We start from the raw sequence: 1,249 nt of genomic DNA, 5'->3' as shown, positions 1-1,249 counted from the left end.
CAGGAAGCCCCTGCCCTGCCACGTGCCACACCCACACGGCCCTGCTCGGTCGCCCACCCGAGGACTTCTGCTGAGAACGGACAGTGCTTGGGCCCCACGGGTGCGTCCCTGGCCGGGGAGAGACTGAGTGACACGCGTAGCTGTGTGGCCCGTCCTCCCACCGCCATCCTCCTTTGTAGAAATCCCCAAACAGGCCGAGGAGAGAGCAGGTGGGGCCCGGCGAGGCGGCCTCGAGGCCCCGGGAAAACACCCATTTAACCTCTGTCGATGGAAGGCCGAACGGTGGGAACAGACAAAGGGGCCCTGGGCTGGGGCGCTGACCACAAGGCCGAAGGCCACGGTGAGCAGGCCCCCCCCCTCGCCCCGTGGGGAGGCGCCTACCTTGCGCTGGCAGAAGGTGGAGCAGTAGTTGACCTTGTGGCAGCCAGTGCACTCGCTCAGGGCCTCCCGGCCGCAGTTGACACAGGACTGCTGCAAGGACAGGGCCAGTCAGTGCCGGGCAACGCAGCAACCAATGCGGGCACAGGCGGGGGGGCCGGGGCCACCCCCATGCCCACACCCGTGCCCGCCACCTCCAGGGCAGCTGGTCCCGCTTCTGCCGCGTGCAGAGGACCAAGGCTGGGGACAGAATTCTCCATGGGCGGTGACAGGCCTGGGCCGGACATGGAGGGCTGGCCCGAAGGGCTGGGGGGTCAGCAGATGCTGAGCGGCCCACACCCTGTCCCCGGCCCCCGCGCCCAGCCCTCCAGCCAGGAGGCTCCCTGAAATGTACATTTTGTGTAAATTACGGGGTTGGAGCTTTTCTCTCTGATCAGCTGAGGGCCGCACACAGGGACGCAAGCCTGACCCTGGTGGACCTCAGTTGGCACGATCGGGTGACACGGCAGACACCAGCCCTGATGTCAGCTCCAAGCGCAAGCGCAACAGGCAGCAGACGGGCACACGCTAGAACAGGATGTCAAACTCACGGGCCGCATGCGGCCCAGCCAGTGTAACGGTTCATAAGAAACATGTTAAGTCCTGGCTGGTCTGGCTCAGTGGATAGAGCGTCGACCTGCGGACTGAAGGGTCCCAGGTTCAATTCCGGTCGAGGACACATACCTCAGTTGCAGGCTCCTCCATGGCCCGGGCCCTGGTCAGGGCGCATTCAGGAGGCAACTAATTGATGTGTCTCTCTCACATTGATGTTTCTCTCTCTTTCCCTCTCTCTTCCACTCTCCCTAAATATCAATGGAAAAGTATCCTCGGG

At 63.8% G+C, this 1,249-nt stretch overlaps 1 protein-coding gene across 1 annotated transcript in view; it reads right to left on the bottom strand.

Annotated features, from left to right (window-relative positions):
- Positions 1–1,249, bottom strand: part of DEAF1 (DEAF1 transcription factor) — a 17,248-nt gene that overhangs the window by 1,581 nt on the left and 14,418 nt on the right. The window contains exon 9 of the mRNA XM_005859256.2: positions 382–471. Within this exon, the coding sequence (XP_005859318.1) occupies positions 382–471 (90 nt within the window). The remainder of the gene's footprint in view (positions 1–381; positions 472–1,249) is intronic.

The sequence above is a fragment of the Myotis brandtii genome, unplaced genomic scaffold, assembly GCF_000412655.1.
Source record: "Myotis brandtii unplaced genomic scaffold, ASM41265v1 scaffold1236, whole genome shotgun sequence".
Classification (NCBI taxonomy): Eukaryota; Metazoa; Chordata; class Mammalia; order Chiroptera; family Vespertilionidae; genus Myotis; species Myotis brandtii.
Note: the sequence above shows the minus strand (reverse complement) of the source record. Positions and strands in the feature narration are given on the sequence as shown.